The following is a 23,612-nucleotide window of genomic DNA, read 5'->3' on the forward strand; positions in this document are numbered from 1 at the left end:
ACATCGAATGAGAGCAACAAACAAACTTTAGTTCGGTCTATTCTACATACTTATCTTAAAATGTGAGTGGAAATTTTTTTCAACAAAATGTATCATGTCGCAAACGCAGTGATTCCCGGGAACAAATTTTGAAAGGTGGCCGAAATACGTCTGCATGTTACACGGTTAATGGATGTCACAATAACTCTAAATTTCTTCACTCACATGCTTATAATATTAGCAGTTGATTTAGATGCTCATAAACTGGTATAATAAGAAGCTGGCATTAAAACACTCCTTGAAAATAATCGAATGTTATGAATCAATCGAAACTATTTCAAAGAATACAATATCTGTGTGTATTGGCGATCTTATCTTATTAATCTTATCATTATCTACAATTATGTCTTTGTAGTAGATTTTCTTTTGCTGGTATATATAACGATTATTATATGAGATTATTAACTTACATTAGCTCAAACAAAATATTTTAATATATATTACTAAATATGTAAAAAAGCTTAAGTATAATATGACTTCAAAGCAGATGCAAAATTTTTTTGATCCTGAAACAATTTAAGTTTAGTTACGAGTATCTAGAAAAACTGCATCAGATAGGTACTATTAATTTCTACCACTTAATTTCGTGTCCAATTTGAAATACAGGGCTCACTCCGGCACATTTTTAGAAACCAAATTACGCATATCTCGAAAAAAGGGAGAACCAAGAAGAATCTATCCGTAATAGACGAGAATGTATTGAAATAATGGTGAATTTGGAGGAAACAAGAGAAAAGACGGATCATAGAAAACGTAAGAAACATGCGGAGTGATACATTTGTAAGATTGGAAAAGGAGAATTAAAATTATACAAGCCTTCCCTTGATTTACTTAATCAAACTGCGCGGAAAGGACAAATCAATCAAATCATCATAAAATCCGAATATAGAATAACGGAAAGAGTACAGATGAGCGAGCACTGAGCAATCGGGCATCAGAAATTGAAAGTGGTCAGTCAGCGTCCAGTTGACACCGCTCCAAGATACTGTCTGCAGATAACGGTAATACGGTTCATTTGGTCGGCGCACCTCGCGATAATCGCGGCCGACGACACCGCAGCTAATCTTAATGCACATTCGAGAGCCAACGTGCCCCTACAACGTTTACAAGTTGCTGTCATTATTGGTAATGTATTTGGCAGTACACACCAACGCTAAGGAATCAGAGTTGGAATTTCAGTTATTTAAAAAAGGTGTACAACTTATTTGCATTTATAAGAGTAAAACCAAATCATTCGTTATCAGGTATAGGAGCCTGTTCCTGCTGAGGGAAATTCCACGGAAACGTTTAAGTATAGGGATTATTTCTGGACACGGTGACTATGTACGAAAGTAAAACTTGATTTACAGCAAACAATAACATATGGAAAAGAGTTATCTCGATGTTTTTCAACATACTTGTTAGATAAATTAACTTCGTTTTAATAGCCTCTTCATGGTCTAGTAAACAGTAGTAGCCACGAAACATGTAGCATTTGGAAATGCGGATATGCCAATAGCACGGTACTTAAGGAATATTATGGCTGTCAATGTCGTTTAAAATTTCTAATATGAAGAAGATCCCTACGAGGCACCTGCCATTGTGATATAAGAAAGAAATTTAAAACTGTCGTAGACAGTAGATCGTAAAGCCAAGTAAACAACCAGGTCAAGGTAAGGATTTAGAACGAGGACAGGCAACGATAATTACCGTCCCAGTGTCCCACCATGTCGATATTTTAGTAAAAACAGTAGACTGCCCGATGAAAATTGTTCCATATTAAATAACAAGAAACCATTTTTGATGATCGATTTGGAATTTTAAATAATAATTATGTATATTATGTTTTTTGTATACGTCTACACTCACTCCACTCCACAATAGTTATAAATTAATGGGTGAGCCGTAACACAGGTTCTTCGGACACCTAGCACGGGCACCAGTTCTCCACAATCTCTTGCTGTATTGTGCATGCTATCCATAATATTAAGTTATATTTAAGTTGTTTTTGTGGAGAAAGAAATAAAGATATTTATTATTATTTCGCAATCTATAGATAAAAAAATACGTTATAAAAATGATAAATATAACAATTAAATAATGAAGGTAAAGGTTACATTAAGAAATTAGAACATCTACAAAACCAAGAAGACATGAAGCCTACGAAATGACAATAATTTGTTCTCGTCGTTACATAGTTAAGAGAACAGATAGGTAGTTCGAATTCAACAAGTGGTTTATATGTGAATTACACAACCACAGACAGTCAGTGCCAAAATTCTATTTGTAACGACAAACCGAGACGGGTATATTTAACTGCCACCCATAAACTGTAGAATGAGGTACTGTCTTCGGCGAAATCACAACACAACAATAAACGATTAAAAGCAATAGGCCTTGGCTTCCAATTCCATTCGTTAATAAGAAACAAAGCTGGGAAATATAAAACAAAATTTCTTAAATATATTTTCCCAAAGACCATTGTCTCCCAATCTAGAAGCAGTCAAGCAGAAACAGCTTTAAAACGCTGTGTGACTAGTAATACTACTAACAATGTTGAAATTACGGTAACAGGGCACTGTTTCGGGTTGGTATATTTAAAAGAGCATAACTCTTTTACAGAAAAAAAAAACTTATTAAATCTATAAAACCGGTGCTATGAGCGATTTAACTACATAGTATACCCGTACGCGTTACGTTTCTGAGAATAATAACGAGTTTGTTTGCGATTCCTCAAAACAAACATTCCGTTCTTATGTGCGACAGAGCAGCATTACTACCTACACTACAAACAACCGAGACGCCGACGCCTGTTGCATAAATAGACACATTTCTTGGATGGAAATTCACGATTCTTATTTTAGGGCGTCTTCGAAATCGTAGAAAAATGTGCGCGTGTCACGCCAACCTAATTTTATGACTTGAAAAATAGAGAACACGTCATGATACTATCAAGTCCCGCTTTTCTTTTGTTGAATTTAATAACTGGAGTAATAAATATTCTTTGTTTAATTTTCTAATAATAAAAATGAAAAATAGATCAGAAGAGAAACAAGTTATTTTGTAATGGGATAATTTAGGAGATAATTCATTATGGTTAAAAAGGGTGGGTTGGATTTGGCAGCACTGAGTAAGTTCGTACTTGGCAACATTGTTCATACTTTTCGTTACATCAGATTGAATAAATGTATTTGCTTTTCTTGAATTTTGCAAAACCCATTCATTTTAGAAACTTCAATTGGTTTTTGGATCTGGCCTAAGTAGGCACTCTACCTGGATAACCTGTATCTCTTAGGTAACTAGACCTAACAACCCCCTATCCTCTAGGTTTTAGATTTCACAAGTCTCTTAACTTGGGGTTCGCGCAATAGTGCGATTTGTCCCGTATGCATCAGGATTCGTAAAATAGCAAAGTAGTGCCTGTTTCCTTGGCGTCGTACAACCACAGACTGTACGTACAACCGCAAGTTTATGTTTACAGCCAATGCATAACAATGAGAACTGTATTATGAATAAGTGTCTCAATTGCGATTTAAAAGAGTTTTACAAGAAAAGTTTCATTTGATGTCTTTATCTATTTTCTGTACCAGATTACAAAATAAATTATACCCTATATTTTGGCCAGGCATAAGACCTATATAATAAAAAAAATGTTTCATTCAAATCCGTTCAGTTGTTCCGGAGATTAGCGTGTACAAACAAACATACAAACTTTTTTTTTCAATATCTATTTTTATATCGTTATAAATTATTTTTGAAAATATACTCAATGTACAGAAAAAAAAATTTTACGGTTTAATTATATGTATTGATTTTATGAGATCATAATATTCATCGATACAAAATTAAGGACACCTTATTGCTTGCCAATTTTAAAGGTCTTTCTGCTTTGTTAACATTTTGATAATGATGACTGATGATTTCATTGAGGGCTTGGTGTCTCGGCGGTCTATAGTAATTAATTGGCGTCCCGACGGTCTCGGCGGAGTGTTGGTGACGCGGCACCTGTCACAACAGCGCATGTTACCGTTACACATACACACACACACATCATAAACGATATGTGGCCGCAAAATGGGACGCGACATTTTTTTATATCGGCAACTGATGAACTGAAAATATTATGATCCTTCACATCATTTAAATATCGAGTAATTTAATTCTAAGAGAAAATTAATTTTGATATTTTCATCGAAAGATTTTGTACGAACGGATTATGCAAAATCATACATATCAACGGACCTTATAAATATATATATCATTGATTAATAGATTTCCAAAGAAGTCTGTATCGCTCGAAAATGGTGGACCGTCTATGTATGTTTTCATTTTTCCGTGGCAAAAAGCGTTTATTTTGCTCTTGATATATTCGTCTTATCAAAGTTGAATTTAAATTTCGACCAGTAAAAGTAACATTTGTGTTACAACATCACACATTTGTATTTTTTTAAATTCAAATTCGAGTCTTGCTGGGTACTACCAAACTAGTTGCGGTTAATTTATCTGGAGTTTGTACTTAAGTCAATTGGCACGTGACTTTGTATTTTGTTTTCCCGAACTGAAACATAATAACGAAGTAGTTATTTAAACGAAAATTCAGCAATTTTATGAAATAATAACACGCAGTATATATATATATTAACCTATATAATTAATCAATCCGTAATTGTTTAAGAAATGTTTCAGGCACATGATGAGAATGCGCACGCGCATGCTTTAAATTATGCAAGAGAATAAAAGGAATATCGTTCGTACGCTGAAGTGCATGTGTTTACGGATTGCAATTACATAATGCTCATTCCCGACTTTATGCAAACTATTTATACGCGCTTTCCATTCCTACCACGGTGACACATATAACTCCTTCCAGTAAGGGCGTGCCAAATAATTTCCATTTGAGATCTTACTTAACCCACGTGTAACAGAAATAAAACATACATACATAGGTCACGTCTATATCCCTTGCGGGGTAGACAGAGCAAACAGTCTTGAAAAGACTGAATGACCACGTTCAGCTATTTGGCTTAATGATAGAATTGAGATTCAAACAGTGACAGGTTGCTAGCCCATCGCCTAGAATCCCAAGTTTGTAAGCCTATCCCTTAGTCGCCTTTTACGACATCCATGGGAAAGAGATGTAGTGGTCCTATTCTTTTTTGTATTAGTGCCGGAAACCACACGGCAAAACATTCACATTTTAATTATGAATATTTAATTAGGAAATGTGAAACAGATGGGTCCCGTTCGAACTACCGTAATGTTTGAGCAATTAAAATAATAAAAACATGCCACAGCATCAAACTATCGAGCATGAATTTTAAAACACAAATTATGTTAATAGAAGTATATTTTTTTCATTAATTCAAAATTGTTCAATCCCAGCGTATTCAGTAAAGCTGGGTAATAAAACTGTCAGTAGACAGTAATAATAAAAACTTGTGCCGTGTGGTTCCCGGCACTTAAGAATAGGACCAGTCCATCTCTATATTGGATGTCGCAAAAGTCATCTAAGGGAAAAAGCATATTCAGCTATTGCAGCTTTTATCATGTGCGGGTTCCCCTGCAAAGGTGTAGAGGTCAGACGGGAGTCGCTTATTGTAAAAACCTGACTAACCCAGATTAGAATCGTTCTCCATAAACGAACCGCGAGATCCTTTCCTAATCCTTTTCCAAGGCGACGAAACACAAGAGTAAAACTAATGGAAAAAAACAATATTTTACACTTTTCTCGACAAAATACTTAATATACATGTACATACTCGCTTATGTATTACATACTTTAAATAGTTACTTTATTAATTATCTACCTAAACTAATAATCAAAGGTGAATAAATAAATGAATAGTAGGTCCCTAATACATGATTTGTTACCAATCATTTTTATATAGTGTTGTTTGACAGGTATACCTACAACTGTCAGAAAGAAAGCACATGGTGGCTCACACACGCATTAGTGAGAAAAAAAGTGCTAATAAAATCAAAGCGGGAGAGATTATCGAATAAATTAGTCAACAAACTTAAGCATACGTGGATTAAATTTTAAAGTAACTTATAATTTATGATCCCTTTGGTTAAGAGTTCAAGATCTTGTATTATTCGGAATTCATATTCAGAGGGAATAAATGTTAAGCGCCACGCAATTTCGTCTATTATCTTTAAGTTAAAAACTTTGTTAGGTGGCGTGTGACAGTTCAAGTGATAGCGATTCCACCGCAAAGCATTGTTCGTACCGTCGCAGTGCCTGCAGCGTTTGGGCTCCGGCTGTGCGAGCTCGTCGCCGAGTTCGCGATGTCGCACCGGCATGGCGGCGCATCCCGCGCCGGCGCCGCCACCGTTCTCCGGGTTCGGGGCTCGCGCACTCCACCACGACCGCTCCTCTACCGGCGGCGGCGTCGCGGCTGCCACTGAGCTGATATACGCCGCCCGCCCCGGCCGGTAGGCGGCGCCCATTTTCAAAGTTATTTTGGGCGGCTATGACTCACGGACCGAACCGCTCGAGCGGCGTCCGCGCATCGAAGGCTGCTTTAGCGCACAAGCCTACGGTGCCCTTAAGACACAACATCATCGACCTACATCCTGCAGCTCTTAGACTTCGAGAAAATTTGTAAAATTAGTGTTCAAGGCCGAAAAGTAGTACCAGCCGTCGGGTAATGGACATGGACGTTCCATTCTGCAGATCACATGAAAACTTCTGTTTTCTATGAGAAATGACTCAGAGCATCTCTTCTTTTTCATCTTGACCATCAAGTGACAGCAACAACCATAGATTCTGTATCCAGCCGAGATCTAACACAAATTGTTCAAGAGGGACAGACTGACCAGAGGGACTTGATCTTTCCACTTGCCTTTATATCTACACACTTCTGTTACTTCATCCATACTCATCCCTCTATTTTTGCAAGCTTGTAATGCTTTCAATGATTAACAAAAACACTACAAATAAATTAAATTAAATCTTTGCAGAATAGTTTATCATAATTCTTATGAGGCAAGAGATCCACATTAGTTCGCAACCAACAAACAAGGTGAATAAATAGCATTCAGGCATCAATTTAAATCTTTAATTTGCCTGGCGGTAAACAAGTTTAAGTCTAAGATGGTGCGGCATGCTGAAATAATGCCTATTCTGTCTTGCTTTGAAAATCCCGAAGTAGTATGTATTGAGACAGAGAAAGGAGGAGAGAATTGCAAAATTTTAGTTCCATTGCACATAGGCATTAATTTGTGTGTTTGTGTAATTACACAAACACACAAATTAATGCCTTAAGGTGTTACAGTGTACAGGTGTTACAGTCATACAAAATAATTATTTTGTATGACTGTAACACCTGATGGAGAACAATATCTAGCCAGATGATCTAGTTATGTTAGTAACATGAAAATAATGGCTGAGCTAAAGTTAATCAGCCTGATGAGATTAAGTGGATTGTTATATACACTGGTTAACAGTTTAAAATATGTAAAAAAATTACTTTAAAGACTTGTCTGAATCCCAATCTTTTTTTTTCTAGTACTGCCACTTTGCAATTAGCCATAATGAAGTATACTACAACATCAGTTTGAGCATCATTGGTTGAATCAATAATAGACCAATTGCTTCCCATTTCTTTACAGTAGTTTGATAGCTAACCAATAACATATGGTACACGAAAAAATTGTGACGAAACATGCAAATGGTATTTAACCAGGTAAGCAAAGAGAGGCAACTGGTATGTAACCATAATGACAATAATTTTGTATGTGTATCGAAAAATGGATGAACTGAGATATTGTTCATGACAATTTGTTTGTCTGTCTCAATCAAAAGACGCCTTTGCTGAAGCATCTTATTAAGTGGCCGTAATCAGAGAAATGTGACCCCGCTTTTGAATGCAAGGAAAAAAATAATTCTTTTCTAATTACATGCATTAGTTTAATTGTTAACCAATGTTAATACTAGGGATGTCACGAATGTCACTTTTGTCACATTCACGAATGCGAATGTTTCGCAATGCGAATGTGCGAAGCACATTCCCCCAGCTAGCGTTCAGAGTGAATTCAGTGGCTACACTGAATTCACTAGCTGGAGCACTTAGATATTTCCAGGCCAGATCAGTCAATTGCCGCCGTTTAAAAAGATGTGAATTATTCGCATATGCGAATGCAAATATTCATGACATCCCTAGTTAATACTACACTAAGGATGATGGGCAATTTGATGATGAAATCCTTTACTGATTTATTGTAATCTGTTTTGTGCTAATTATAAGTATAAAAATAAATGTTTTAAACCCACAAAGAAATATTTATATTCTACCTATGAACCCCACATATTAATTATGTTGACATTTTATAATTCATAAGTGTTCCTTAAAAAAAAGTATGCAGTTCAATGTTTACAATATGGTATGCATGCAAGACTATGCACCCCTTGCTCTAACTTGGCATGGCAAAAGAAGAAAGAATTAATTAAAGTTTCAGACTTACACAAGTGAAAACTTTGTTCAATTATCAGATTTTGGAAATTCAGGAAATCACATCAGGAAGTGTGTTAAACTACTTCTGAAATCAGACCCTAAACATTGACAAGACTATTTCATAATACCTTGTTATTTAAAATATTTATGATTCTGCAATTTTCTAGCTGAGTAGAATAAATCACTTTTACTTCAAAAACTTGTTTTGATGGCCAGTTTTGCCCCAAAGCGCCGGCAAACCCGCCCATATAGCTTCAAATTTGTTAGGTATTCCAGAAAGATAGAATAAAATACAATATCTAAAGGACACAATAGTATATACGGGTTGCATTAAACAGTGTATAGTTTACAATGAATTCTATAATTAATCAACAAGTTAATAATAGAGAACTATAATGCGTAGTGTCTGATTACGGCACAAGTAATTTTTCTTATTGGAAAAATGCTAAGTTTATAAATATTAATATAATGTTTACATGTCTATTGACCCATAGGGCAAACATAAAAACAACAACACAAATTATTGAACTCACTTTACAACGAAAAAGAAGCAGATTGTGATAGCAAATAGAGAAGGCATACATATGTTGAAAAGCTCACCTTTGCAATTATGTTTACTACAAAGAGACGTAATATTTTACATCTCGTATAAATAGGATATTATAGTTCAAATCCACAAAATCACGTTTATCCACGACACTGTACAATATCACACAAATAACCAATTTTAAACTGATTTCTTTTGGATTGCTTCCATCATTCCTGCCATTTTGAGTTTTTGTTCAGTCAGCCTTTGTCTGCCTACCACAAGATTTTGTTTTTGACTTTTGACATCATATGAACCAATTAAATGAATGGATTATTATTGTCGTAGTACGTCACGGCACGGCGAGAGCACAGCATTGCTAAACTCTATGGATAAACTAAAAGCTAGAAGGTGTGCATCACACCGGTTAAAATCCGGTAAAAGTATTCGGTTGAAAAAACTGTACAAATCCGGTGTATCACCGATTCCGTAGTGTTTAACATATCCTTACTAATGTTATAAATATGAAGGTCTGTCTGCCTGTCTGTTCCGCTAAACAGCTGGATCGATTCGAATTTAATTTGGTCATTAAGAAACGTTTTAATATGGGATACTTATTTTTTCAAAAATCAACCCCTAAAAATACTAAAATGTGGGGTGAAAGTATGAGTGATCGAGTTGGTAAGCGAAGCTCCGCGCAAAAGCTAATTATAAAAGGATTAGTTATTCCAAATTTAATATAAAAATAAATGTTTTGCTTCCTGTTTTTGCCCGAATGACACAAAAGGAATGTAATGTCTTTCACAAGAATGTATGTAGATACGTTAACGCTATTGTGACCATCTGTAGTCTAAGCGGTTCGAGCAATTTTAGTGATTTTTCATTTGATAGCATTCTTCCCTAATATGTTTATATTTAAGAAAAAAAGAAATAATAATTTTATAATATGATTTAAAAAGTATATTATACGATTGCTTATTCGCGAGTTTATGGCTCATCGAGTTAACTGACGAAATGTTTTGTTAAACTTGTCTATGTCACTTAAAATAAGTAAGAATAACCAAAATACCAACAATTTTTTTACCAAATAATATAATAATCTTGTTGTTTGTAGTGCTACATTAAGTCAAAACCGGATATTACCGATTAATAATCGTCGTAATTCACCGATACAAGACATATTTTACAGGTAACTCTATCATAGCATAGACAAGAGGACCGTCGTTCCAATTTTCGTAAAAATAAAGCGAAGCGGTATTTGGGCTTTACTCTTTGGAAAAACTTGTAAAACTACGATTGTGGCTCTTTGACATTTTAAAATAATATCTGTGAGAGTTCGACTTTTATATTGTCCATCCAAACTAAAAGAGAATAACGATAAACTAAAAACTACTGGACCGATTTTCACGAAATTTGGCACAGAGAGACAGCGTATAAGCTCATCTCAGGAACGTCACACTGGATTGATTGGTAACTTTTTTTGATCTATAGCTGGATATAGGCCTGGGCAATATTGACCAAAATGACACCAATAATTGTTAAGCCATGTGATCGAAGTTGTGAGCATCAGCTAGTCTGAAATAAAACAAACATCGCTTTTTGATTATTATTTATTTTAGCTAGCTATACTATTTTATATATTCATTAATTAATCATTCGAATAGTTATTATAAATTGTAATTATGACATAGGTAAATATCATACAGCACATTACAGCATATGAAAATAAGCCCACAATGGGTGATCAATTAAAATAATTTGTGAAGTTTATATACAAGACAAAAAGGTACTTAAACAGTAATGTTGGTTGTAAGACCTACACTAGAAAAAAAGCTTTTGTTTCACTTTTAGATTTTACTAAAAAGAACAACTCTCTTTCAGGGTATTTTATTTACCATTTTCGTGTTTATTAAAATGATAAACTACACGAATTATTTCAAAGTTACTTTTAAGCACATTAAAAGGTAGTTAGTAGGTAAACACAATTTGACTGCACATTTAGGAAACATAAATATACATAAGTAAACTATTTTCAACTTGTATTTTTGGTTATTATATCTACATTTAACATTAATTTACAATTATCAATAATTTACAAAGAGAATTTTTAAATAAACCTATTTTATTTGATTTAGGATAATTTACTTTTAAAAAGTTATAGAAAGTTTAAGAAAGAATGAAATGATTTTGAAAAAACAACTATATAAATTTGGATAACATTAAATTATAGATTGAGTGAAAATTGATTAATAGACCATAATGATAGTAAATATTGATTCGACAAACTCATTGTATAGTACACTTAGAAAACAAAATATACATTAAAAATATAAACAACCACACTATAATAATAAAATGTTATAAGTAACATTAACGAAACAACAATAACTTAACATAATAAAAACGGAATAAATATTTTTTATGATATCACCCAGAATGCTATAAAACGGTTTAGTGAATGGCAAAAGCTGTAAAAACAAACGCAAGCCATAGTTACTTGTTGTGTTACAATAGATTTCCCATGTTAGGATTTTTTTTGTAAAAAATTAAGACTTGTTTCGCTTTTTGTTTAATCACTTTGTTGCATTACAAAAAATAGGCGGTAAAACAACGTAAAAAATATGAACGAGAAAATTGACTAAAACTAATGTATGCAAAGCTTTTTACTGATATTATTTCCTTATATATTCTCTCCTCCTTATATTCTCAGAATTTCCGTTATTTCATTAACGTGATTGTTTGTGTTAAACACAATATTTTGATTTCATTGTAAGTTATGAGATCTAACTCTTTGGTGTAATAATAATATATCTAATAAACCTGGCATTTGAATAAAATATATATTATGTAGACAGACTGGGGAAATGAAATAAATATACATAACACCAAGTACAAGTACTGTTCACGGTGGCGGTGGTAATTACATTGGCTAAATGGTACATTTGATAAACATGTTCTTCACAGAGAATAAGCCTATGGCTGTGAAACAATTGTATTTGTCTGAATAAATATTAAGGAAAAAAACCTTAAAATTATCACTGAGAAAACGTAAATAAACTACTATTCAGCTAATTATTTCTATTTCCTATTATTTCGTATATATCACAATGTAAATGCCCTTATATTGTTTTGCGTAGTTTTTTTTTAAACTCCTACGCAACAAATATTATCTGTAATGCTAGTGTCATGCTTAAGGTTTATAAGAAGTCCTTGTGGAATATTACGTATACATTTAGTGATGTTTAGTTTAAGGTCCGAACTTAAAGATTTTACCACAAACTTTAATGTTGGCATGTCTTTCATTGTCATGAAATGCATTAGTTTTATTATTTATTATCAAATTTGATAGTGTAATTCAAGTATAGAATTGTTTTATGACGTCTTTTTTATTTAGAATTATAGTTCGAAATGACGTGTAATATAGGAAAGACCCTTTCGTATTTGCCATGTGTCCATAAAAAGAGATTCTACTTTGGAACCAAATTTGGTATACTAAATTGAGGTACGCAAATATGATGAATTAGAATTATTGTCGCCATTAAATTGACAAATCTCTTTATGGAATCACATGCATATTCTTGTTTTTTATCTGTAGATAATTAAGAATTACTATTCTTGATACCAAAAACAGCTAGAAAAATTTACTACAGCCAAAATATTTGGAACCAAAACATAAATACAATTGAATATTAAATTTTTTTCATCTAAATATTACATAAAAATAAATATTTGGTACTAGCAGGTTAAGTTCATTTTACAAAAATAATGAAATAAAGTAAAACCTTCAAGTCCAACACGTATTTTAGGGTGACACTAAATACAAGAACATTTGAATTTCGTTGGTTACAACAAAGTAAATATTTACTTGAATAACGATATAACGATAATAATAAAGGATTATTATCGTTATTATGGTAATTCAAATATTCTTAAATTAAGTGATATTCTATATTAACTGTCAAATGAGAAATCAATACCTAGAGCCATTGGTTTTCTAATTTGTAATCATCAGTCCTTCTCCTCATGGCTTTATTCCCAGTTGTATCCTCACCACTCTGGAGAGGAGCCCCGAGTATGCCTTTGACCATGGATCCTGGATTGAACTAGTTATGTTTTTACACGAAGCGACTCTCATTTGACCTCCGCCACCTTTGCAGGTAAACACAACCCAAATTGGATCGATCATGGTTACATGTTCAGTTGCCTGAATGTGCACGTTTCCTCACGATGTTTCCACTCACCGTAAGAGCATTGGTTAGTTTTTAAAGTTACGTAATGTGTATGCTACATAACATCTAAAATAGTCATTGGTACATGGCCCAGGTGGGATTCGAACCTAGCTTTTTTGCGCATTACGCATTTTACCTGGGCACTTCTTATCGATTCGACCACCGACGTTTTCGTCTGTAACTAATTGTAATTATCAGTATGCCCAAATATTACACACACCCTTTAATTTGTAATAAGACTTACTTCTGCAGTTATGAATTGGTCCTTCGCATTACATAGTTGGTTTAAAGACCATTTTTTGGGCTTCGTTGACTTAACTAACGATCGCAGCGATTAAAATATGGCTATAATACCGTTCTTATTTACAGTTAATATAGCAAAAACCCTCATACAAACTATTGAATGTTTTATGTTACAATTTAACTCTCCTCAGTTACTTCACCATTCTTCTTGATATGATCGCAGTCGCCATTTTGTTTGGCGTGGCTAATGTTGGTATTTTTCAATGCATTTACAATCTCCAATTCATTCTTTTCCTTTTTAGAGTTCCTAATTTCAAACTCTAGCCGGTGGCGAATAATCCTTTGCACTATATCATCAGTGGTCATTGTATTTCCAGAATCCAATGTCTGAAAAAAAAGTAAAACATTTAAGCGGAAAAAATATTAAATATTTATTTCAGAACCATTTCTTTTTTATAAAATATTTGAGTGCGCTTGACCTTAATCTGCCTGATGGAAAGCAAAAACAGGGATGATTGGCATATATTGGCATATTATACCTATGTATTTTCTGTTTTATTAAGTTAACAATATACCTACTTTAAAGCATCCTCGCTGTTTGGGCACGGCGTAAGGATCGGCCCCGTCGATGTCCCGTGCCGTAGCCGTCATCCCGTGGCAGACCACCGACACACGGAAATGATCCATCAGATCAGCAGTCACGCTGTAAGGAGCTCCGATCACGACTTCGTGCACGTACTATAAGGAAATAAATTATAATTATTAATTGGTAATTTAAAAGTTTTAATGACCTCAGTGATACTTGGATACACGATTTTCATAAAAATAACAAACGAGCTTGCATGAAGACAAAATAAAGCGAATGAATGTAAAATAAAGCGAAAGAAGTATGCAGGCAACTTGACAAGTGTAATGTCGTAGTCTCTGCCTGTCCCTCCAGGAAAGAGGTGTGATTTTATCTTTGCTATGTATAACTTCCTATCCTACTGAGAAGAATTAACAGCACGACGTTTGCGTTCAAGGTAATCAAGTAATAAAATCATTACTTCACTCACAATATCTGTTATTCTAAAGTTCAATTAGATACTTGTGGTTCGACATTGAAACGAGTAAATTGCTTAAAAATAGCATGTTATTTAGATAAAAAATATTGGTTAACGTAACGAGTTACCTTCTTTCTTTTATTTTATCTGTAGATCTTAATTATTTTTACATACATGTATGAGTGGGAGGACGTTTACGTTCCCCCTTCTAAGGGGACGACCAACGATCTTGATCTAATTGGAAGGCCCTTTTTAAGACTTGACATATAGCTGCCACGTATCAAGTCAATTGTGTCGTGTCGATATAGTTTCAGAGTTATAGATTTTATCATTCGGCAGTCTATACCAAATTTATTAAACACAATATCAAAAATTATTCCACTGAGATTCTATCGAGAACAAATGACCCACTCGGTATATATATGTTTGGAGACTTGACCCCCAGGTCACGAGAACATTTAACAGACAAGCTTGTATGAAATTTATGTAACAAAATATGTATGATATAGTATAGTAATATGTATAACACATACAGAGGTATCTAATCATTAAGAGTATTGATCTAGAGAAGGCCCAGCCGAAACAAAATAAAATCATGATCTAATCATGTGAATGACCAGTTCTACCAAGTTCTGTTCTACGCACTTAATCATTTAAACAGCGCATTATTTCAATAGCATTGCTATCGGAATAATAAGGGTTAATTTAACACGCAAATGTAGCGCAAAAAAAACTAAAAAGTAAATTGTTTTAATGACATATAATTAACAAAGTGCACGTATTATACTAAATTTAATATTTTTACAAGTTTTAAACCTGCATAGCCCGGGGCTCTGTCCCCTTAATGTGTTTTCGAACCAAATTATATCAAAATTGGTTTAATACTTATTGAGTTTATTCGCTATATTCTTTCTTTCTTCGTTACCTATATTTTCTTTTTATTATTACACATGTTAAACTAAAATATTGAAGCTCTATAAACTAGAAATAAAAATCTATCCATGCGTAGTATTACACTGTAGCTCTGTGTGTGAATGATAAATATCATTGTTCCGACCTCAAACACATATCTCGACGACCTTCACATGGAACCCAAACATGGCTATAGAATGAACTCGAGATATCAAATAATGTATTAACAATTTTAGCTTTTTGTATTTTACACACACAGTAAAATAAGTAATCACAGAAGAGTGAATGCTTGCGGAAAGAGTGATGAATGCGGTTGAAGCGAAACAAGTATGCAGTGATAGCAAATAGGACTCCGCCTACCCCTCCGGGAAAGAGGCGTGATTTGATGTAGGTACTAAACTCTTTCGATACCCTATAAAATCGTGAATTAGGTCCTGATTTTAAGGCACAAATATTGGCAAAACTGTGTGCTCGATTATTTTATTTTAATTTTATTTTATTTTAAAATATGCTCATTATAGCATATCAAATGGTCATAAAATAGCAGATTGAAAATTTGCTTTTTATCAATCATAATCAATACTATACGAGAAGTAGTTAAGTACGCAATTAAGTTTATTGCATACATGTTAAGTACTTTTAAGAATTCCGTGATTAAACTTAGGTACAACAATGATACACGTGTCGAATGAATAATATGGTGTTTGCGTGCGTATAATCTTAGGGTATTATATATACCGGTATAACTATAATGCAGACGAAAATAAGGTTTGATTGAAATCTATATTCTTAATCTAATCGCATGACCAAAAGACACATACAAATTTTAAAGATCTATTTATAACTTACCTGATTGTTGATGATTTATGATGGTAAATAAACAAATTTGATATGTTAGCTCACGGCTAATTTACCTATAAAATCCCAAAATTAAAAAAATAATTGAATACCTTGCAAGCGAGCACCGAAAGCACCCGTTCGTGAAGATTCATTATGGGGTAGTTTGAGCCCTTGTACCGGTTCACCTCCAGGTCGGTGTGCAGGCCGACGATGAGGAAGTCCCCTTGCGCATTCGCTTGCTCCAAGAAGTCCAGATGCCCAACGTGGAACAGATCGAATGCACCAGCCACGTACACAACCTGAATATTGAAATTTATTTTTAGCCAGAAAGGATAATCTTTGATGTGATGTGAGAAAAATTGTTCCGTCAACTTCTATTTCTTCATGGCATGAGTCCCGGTTATGTCCTCACGTTTCTGCTCGGCTCCCGTCCGACCTTTGTCACCATTGCAGGTCAACTTAACCCATATTGAATGCTGGTTACAACATTCAGTTGTCTGAATGTGAAGGCATCTCATAATGGTTTTCCTCACTGTGTTAACGCTCAAAACTAATGTACCTAAGTCCTACATAACTCGGAAAAGAGACAAGCTTTTATTCTGGCATCAACGTAATCCGTTGACCACCAACACACCTCTGTGCAGATTAAATTATTGTACCTATGTGTATTGTGATTGGTACAGTAAACAGTATGAGTAAAATTTATGATCATTGTGCAACTGCGATTATTTTTGTAGACGGAATGATGGATAACGTATTCCGAGTTTAATAAAACTGGTTCTAACAACTTCTCAACACTTATAAAAAAAACTTATTTTTACACAAACAGCTTTGGAACATCTTTGTTTAATTTAATAATATTTAAATTTTATGAAAAATTTTAAGTGTTGTTATATGATTTGTCTTTGCCATTTTATTCTCCTAACCCAGCATGCCTGCCTTTGTAAGAGAACAACCGATATTGTTGATCATAGTTTCCATTGCCTGAATGTGCAGGTTTCCTCGCGATGATCTCCCTCACCGTAAGATACATACATAAATTATTTTAGTTAATTATAGTTACGCCTCTTGTCTAAAGGCGTACAGTACATTCCTCGCTATGATCCCTGCTTACTTCTTTCGCGTCATCCATCCTAACTTGTTGTAGGATACTCTTGACCGTAAGATTATGTGAATAAAAAGGGATTGTTACTCACTCTATCTGTAGGTTTCGGCGACAACCCGCTACTAAACTGTATAATTTTCTGCGTGGTTGGTAGGAACTGTGAACATCCTGTATAAGGGGACCTCGCCGTGGAATCTGTGCCGAGGTTCGAAGAATGTTCCAGAGCCACAGAGTACTGTTTGTCACCCCTCCTGAAAATTATACGCCTTAAGTGCACACACGAAGTTACATTTATTTTCAAGATGTCGAATCTAAATGACCATTATTTAATTTGCAAAATTCCTAGTCATGACTTCGAAAAATTAACTATTTTCTTAAAAAATTATAATCAAACTTATATTAATTTTACAACAGGGACAAAACAAAAATGCCTTTATGATACGAATTTAACCTTCACAAGCAAGTACATAGAAGAAGTCATATAGGTGTTAGATTGACTTGGTTAAATGTTTAAGAATTTCACAGCTACATTTTTATTTACGTCAGCAATTAAGATTAAATTTATAATTCCACTGAGTCATCAAAAGTTAACAGTTATAACAAAAAAATGTGCGTACGATTGCTTATCGTGCGGTAATCGACAGACGGAAAAAATGTGATCGACCGATATTGTAAACAAGATATGAGGACACGTAAATTGTATTGAACTTATACATTTTGCTATGTACAACCTACCGCAACATTGACATAATTTTATTAGGTGCAAGTGTGAGTGAGTCGTCATGTCTATCAATATCGCATATCCTCGAATAAGACAATTTGAACATGATGTCTTAATTGAATTCAAAAATAAAGTTTGTGAAGTTTCAATGATACATAAATACATATAGTCACGTCTATATCCCTTATGGGGTAGACAGAGCCAATAGTCCCGAAAAGACTGAATGGCCACATTCAGCTGCTCGGCTTAATGATGGTATTGAGATCCAAATAGTGACAGGTTGCTAGCCCATCGCCTAAAAAAAGAATCATAAGTATGTAAGCCTAACCCTTTGTCGCCTTTTACGACATCCATGGGAAAGAAATGGAGTGGTCCTATTCAGCAGCAGTAGCAGGTAGCAGTCTATATTATTTGTTGTGAACCTACATAATTTTTAAGCCAATCAATGCCCAACAACAAGAAAAAAATGTCTAGATAAAAAAAAATATGACGCAAAAAGCGCTTAACTTTTTTAAGAAAAATATATTGAAAAAAGATATATGCAAAAATGTTACTTGAAATGTTCTCTGGTAAGAAGCAGCATCCTGCCCACCAAATCTGTCGTGGATACACCAGCTGTCCTTAGCACCTCTCTGTAAAACAAATCTAAGTTAAACCACCTAATTATTTAATTGAGCTAAACAAATAAAATATATCTTTCAATAAGGTTCCATATGTGGTCTTAAGGTGGATTAGCGGAATTTTACGTGTTTCTTTATTTTACCGGATTCTTCTTTTATGCGATGGGCTAGCAACCTGTCACTATTTGACTCCAATTCTATCAATAGCTGAACGTGGGCTATCAATCTTTTCAAGACTGTTGACACTATCTACCCCGCATGAGATACAGACGTGATTATATGTATGTTTACGTCTTCAGCGGGCAAAACCGCAGCGAGGTGTGGACAATAATGAATCAATTTAATAATTTTAGAGAAAAAAAGAAATTGCATATATACTTGCTAGCTTCGTAGTGTTTGCTGTAAGAAAAAATTTTCCAGAGCATTGAGAGGTAATTGGATTTCATTCATTATTGACCAAAAAAAATACTTTTGATTGTGAGAATATTACACAAATTGACTGGTAAAATGTGTTTGGTATTCCAATTTTACACGAATTTCCTGTTTTCGATTAATCGCGTGTATGTGTCTGATAAAGTCGTATTATTTTAAACCAAGGTCTTAATTAATGAAGAACATTTAATTAAAATGTTAATATTTTTTTATATTTGATAGTTTTTTTTGTAGTCAGGTACTTACAGGAAATTTCCACAGTCTATACTCATCACATAAAATTATTAAAATATTCGCGGGATTACTGGTTTAGTGACTGAATATTGAAATTATGTGAAAGAAGCTACAAAATATTAACTAGTGAAATACTGCATGTTCATTATTTATATAAGTTATGTTGTGACTATGTATATTATACATTGCTCATCTTGACTATTTTGTATATTTTAGAAAGAACAACAATAGTTACTGTTTTTATGAACAACATCTTTCAAAATGCTTATTGTAATATATTCAGATGCAAATAATACTTTACCAAAAGTCCTAAGTACATATGTAAATATTAATTTGCATACCTTTATGGTATAAGAAATTAGTAAACACTTAAAACTTAAAGTTATAGAATGCACATAAGTAATTTACTCATATATACAAAGTGCTTGCATATACCTTAATATCCCTCGGAAAACACTAGGAATTGATTAATTTTCATATTTATTTGAAAAAAATATAAGAATGATTTTTCCTTCAGAGAATAAATAAACTAGAAAAGTAAACGGGCAATGTTGTATTAAAAATAAAAACCTTGATAAGGCTGATAACAAATGTCGGAAGTGAGCGAGAGACTTCCGACGCACGGTTTTGTGATTAAATGAATATTTATTGGATAGAAGAATTTTTAGTATGTTTTTAGCCACAAGGTCTCAGTTAATATACAGTAGATATTTATGTGTCTTTACACAAAATATATAGTGTAATAATGCACAAATGTATAAACATTTGTATATATTTGTTGTCCTGTTTTTATAGGGTACAGTAAAATCTTAAATATGTAACAACTATTACATTAGGAACCACTGGAGTTGTTTTGTGTGAAAACCTGCCTTACTCAATCCAATATTGTAGTCATAGAGATTATGACGGAGTTTGGGTTTTGAATCCCAGCTAGGCCATGAGAAACAAACTTTTTCTAATTGACCTGGGTCTTGGATGTTTATTTATATTATCTATATAAGTATTTATTATGAAATAAAGTAGAGTTTAGTACAAATCTCATAACACAACTTATGTCGAGGCTAACTCAATCTGTGTAATTTGTACTGAATATATTCTTTTACTTATTGACACATCTCTGACTCTTTTCCAGTAAGGTGAGAACACAACCAGGGCATGCTTACAAGATGACTTCTAATGAAATTAATAAATATTAGGGATATAGTTTGTGTAAAAACCAAGGTAGTTCCAATAAGAGAATTGGAGAAATTCTTTTGTGTTGATGTGGTATGAACAAATATTATAATATTTCAAATTGTCAAGTTAAATTCATCTACCTGTATCTGCCTGCTTCTTTTACCAAATGGTATGTATCAATTCCATCTGCAGTCACAGTAATATCATCTGAAAAGGAAATAAATTGTTGTTGTTTTTTTTTTTTTTTTAATAACGATTAGACAGTACCATTTTTAGACATTTGAAACACCAACCTATCTGATTATGAAACTCTTATGGAATCAGCTATAAGAGTAAGCCAAAATTCAGGACAACACATTTTCGATATTAAAATATTTAAATTTTAGTGAGTGACAAGTTGAAAAAAGGTACCCAAAAACCTTATTATTAATATTCTTGTTTGATGACATTTAGTTCATTTGAATAATTAACTTTAATTCAGTTTTTTCTATTATTACCACAAGTTGAATTCTAAAGTTCCATAAACTTCTAATATCAAATTTATAAGGGTGTTTACCCAAATAGTAAGTGAAGCCCCCTTACTAATTGGGTGCTAAATTGATTGATTTTATCATAGATCTAAACATAAAACATTTAACATACCTCCATGTACACAGAAGTCACATTGATATTTATCTAGGGTCTCTAATGTGGTGACATAGGGTGCACCCTCCACAACATGATCCACCCATTTTATAGCTCTGACCATTTTGTAACGCTCTTCTTGGGTGAATACTGGTGGGCCTTTGTGTTTAGTAATTTCTTCATCAGTGTGAACTCCTACAATGAGTACATCGCCTAGAGCTTTGGCCTGCCGCAGGGAATTTGCATGTCCAAAATGGACCATGTCATAACTGAAATAAAAATAAATTTGAACATTGTTACGTTATAATACAGGTATCTACAATACTCAGTTAATTCGACTGAATAACAGGTTAAAAAAAACCTTGCCTGTCACGAGATGTTTCATCTATCTAGTAGGTATTTGTATTTAAGGTTTAGCCGCATACTTATGACTTATGCACATACCATTATATATAGTTTAAAAGTGACTTTTTTATATACAAAGAGTGCCTTTACATTTGAAATGCAAATGCGAATTCTTAAACAAAATGTTTTTTCTCACCATCCATCACACCAGACGCGAATTTCCCTTTTCTCGTCTTTTTTATCACTCATATTTATTAGAAAATTTACACTTTTTCTTTAAGATGCTTGATATCACATAACTCTTTTTATTTAAAGAATACAAAGTTCGAAAATACTCGAAATTTATAATTAATAAATATAGAGACACACACCGCCCCCGCACGAAACAACTGAACCACAGATATTAATTAATTTCAACTGACTGACTGAACGTCAAGAGAAGAATTCACCCAACCGATGATCCAACCGCCAACCAATGCCATGATACGTACGAAACGAAACGAACGAACGTGTGTGACGACCGTGCGGGAACTCCCACTGACTTCTTTAGTTCTCTGGACTTCATTTTATGCTGGCGATGTAAAAGTCAAAGATGACCCCATATTTTCTCCATTCGAATTGCGCTGATATTGGCGTGAGTGTAATTGGTATACATTTATTTGCAAAAATGGAGTCCAAACAGACTTCAACATACATATAAGTATATTATTATCACGCCAATATTCATGTCCATGTCAATGTATGTTATGCCACGTTCATCTGTTTGGCTTAATGATAGAATTAAGATTCAAATAGTAAAATGCTACAGCCCTAAAAGAAGAATGCCAAATTTATAAGCCTATCCCATAGTCGTCTTTTACGACATCCATGGGAAAGAGATGGAGTGGTTCTATTCTATTTTCTATTGGTGCCGGGAACCATACGTTACAAACAGATTTCAAAAACACTAAAAAGCTAAATAACATTTAAAAATCTTATTTATTTGCGTCCTTAAACATGTATGTATTTAAATTATTTATTTTATAATTTAAGTGAAAGTCACCGGGTCCAAAGCTGCCTCAGCCGTGGCAGTTGCAGAAGACCTCAAAAATTGGCAATTCTGCCGACTTCAGGACGTTTTACCTCGGGACTTAGATCTACCGGGACTTTTTGTAAATATAAGTTATGTTTTATTTCTTTCTTGATTTTAGTTTTATTTAAGTTTCATTTATACTTTAAACATTAGTTATAATTTATTTAAAAAATTGATAAGTATTTTAATTTATTTTATGATTTTTAAATGTAGTTTTACTTCGTAACCATTAAATTATTTATAAATTGTGTCATTTTAGTCTAGAATACAATAAAGAGGTTTATGGAAAGAACTTGAAATGAGTCACGATCACAGTGCATTTCATGCACCCGTCTGTAAGTATTGTCAATGTCATTTCGTTTCAAAACTGTCAAATAAAGTTGATTGCTACCGTGCTACCTTTGACGAGAGAAAAAGAAAAAATATATTCATCGCTTTTGACTTCGTCCAGGACCATAATATTTAAACTGCACGTTTCAACAATAAAATAAATACATAAGTGCTTTTGACACCAAAATGTTTTATTTATGTTTCTGACCGCTGTTCTGGCATTAATAGTTATTAAAAAATTTCGCAAATTTATTATAATAAGATCATAGTGATTTTATCATTTTTAATTTCGTCGCTTTTTCTTCTTTCTATCGGTACTGATAGGCATTGAGAGAGTAGAATAATATTTGCAATGAAAATATGATTTTTATGGATACGAGCCATATCTATGGAGATGAGATGAAAAAAAAATGAAAATATTTAGTGTGTATAGAAACAAATATTATATACTAAGAATCTAATCTACTTATATGTGGAGGAAGAAGATTTATCGAATCGGGGCAATGCAATTAATATTATTGCATTGTCGTATAAAATACTACTATGAAACATGTTTATCTAATCATTCGCAACCGCAACAAGAAGAGAGTTAATTGGCTCATATGTATCGCGCCACGTCGCGCCACTGAATGTGAATGACGAACCCGAGGCGATTTAATTGACTTTTGGACTCAACACAATTTCTT

At 33.5% G+C, this 23,612-nt stretch overlaps 2 protein-coding genes across 6 annotated transcripts in view; both read right to left on the bottom strand.

Moving 5' to 3' along the window:
* The window catches only part of LOC106135086 (myocardin-related transcription factor B), a 38,863-nt gene extending 29,556 nt beyond the window's left edge, over nucleotides 1-9,307 (bottom strand). For 2 of the 4 annotated variants that reach the window (XM_060946456.1, XM_060946458.1), the window contains exon 1: nucleotides 9,075-9,307. Coding sequence is in view for 1 of the 4 variants with exons in the window: in XM_013335278.2 (XP_013190732.1) it covers nucleotides 6,249-6,321 (73 nt within the window). In the remaining 3 variants the exon portion in view is untranslated. Of the gene's footprint in view, nucleotides 1-204; nucleotides 338-6,248; nucleotides 6,407-9,074 lie in introns of those variants that run through there. The other 2 variants (XM_013335278.2, XM_060946457.1) reach the window with 2 other exon arrangements.
* Nucleotides 9,308-10,583: 1,276 nt separating this feature from the next.
* On the bottom strand, nucleotides 10,584-22,464 carry LOC106135156 (ethanolamine-phosphate cytidylyltransferase). 2 transcript variants are annotated; one of them, XM_060946516.1, is made up of 8 exons: nucleotides 21,721-22,464; nucleotides 21,198-21,448; nucleotides 20,696-20,762; nucleotides 18,648-18,725; nucleotides 17,464-17,620; nucleotides 16,378-16,566; nucleotides 14,052-14,210; nucleotides 10,584-13,859 (listed from the first exon to the last, which is right to left on the bottom strand). In XM_060946516.1, exons 1-8 carry the CDS (start codon nucleotides 21,771-21,773, stop codon nucleotides 13,650-13,652), a joined length of 1,164 nt encoding a protein of 387 aa, XP_060802499.1. In that variant the 5' UTR covers nucleotides 21,774-22,464; the 3' UTR covers nucleotides 10,584-13,649. The 2 variants fall into 2 exon arrangements, with proteins under 2 accessions (XP_060802499.1, XP_060802497.1); XM_060946514.1 differs by having other exon boundaries at nucleotides 17,464-17,623; nucleotides 21,721-22,461.
* Nucleotides 22,465-23,612: the final 1,148 nt, after the last annotated feature.

Source organism: Amyelois transitella, chromosome 11 (genome assembly GCF_032362555.1).
Source record: "Amyelois transitella isolate CPQ chromosome 11, ilAmyTran1.1, whole genome shotgun sequence".
Classification (NCBI taxonomy): domain Eukaryota; kingdom Metazoa; phylum Arthropoda; class Insecta; order Lepidoptera; family Pyralidae; genus Amyelois; species Amyelois transitella.